General features: G+C 66.8%; 1 protein-coding gene across 1 annotated transcript in view; it reads right to left on the bottom strand.

The window, feature by feature from the left end:
- Positions 1–346, bottom strand: part of RPUSD1 (RNA pseudouridylate synthase domain containing 1) — a 1,615-nt gene extending 1,269 nt beyond the window's left edge. The window contains exons 1-2 of the mRNA XM_010285558.1: positions 165–346; positions 1–63 (exon numbers count right to left, since the gene is read on the bottom strand). The exon at positions 1–63 is cut by the window's left edge and continues 106 nt beyond it. Coding sequence (XP_010283860.1) covers positions 1–63; positions 165–346 — 245 coding nt within the window. The remainder of the gene's footprint in view (positions 64–164) is intronic.
- Between the last annotated feature and the right edge of the window lie 51 nt (positions 347–397).

Genomic DNA, 397 nt, shown 5'->3' on the forward strand with positions numbered 1-397 from the left:
GCCGCTTGTTGGAGTGCGACACACAGGGCCCCGCTGTTGGAGAAGTCGAGCTGGTGGCAGAACCTGGGGAGGAGACGGGAGGCAGAGGAGCATCCCCGGGCACTCGGGCAGCGTCCCCAGCCGAGGCTGGCTCGGAGGCAGGTCCCCGGTCCCTGGCCGCTCACCTGAAGCCGTAGTAGGTGTCGGGGTCGGCCAGCTCGGGGAAGCGGTACTTGAGCTGGCTCTGCAGGGTCAGCGTCTCGTACCACATCTTGCTGTCGATGCGGATGTCCCAGTGCTTGTTGACCACGATGAAGTCGGAGCTCTGGTACAGGATGGACAGGTTGTCGATGGTGCCCGGCTCCATGGCCAGCGCCCTGCGGGGAGTGTGAGGGGGAATCGGGGTGAGCGGCGGCGG

The sequence above is a fragment of the Phaethon lepturus genome, unplaced genomic scaffold, assembly GCF_000687285.1.
Source record: "Phaethon lepturus isolate BGI_N335 unplaced genomic scaffold, ASM68728v1 scaffold31194, whole genome shotgun sequence".
Classification (NCBI taxonomy): Eukaryota; Metazoa; Chordata; class Aves; order Phaethontiformes; family Phaethontidae; genus Phaethon; species Phaethon lepturus.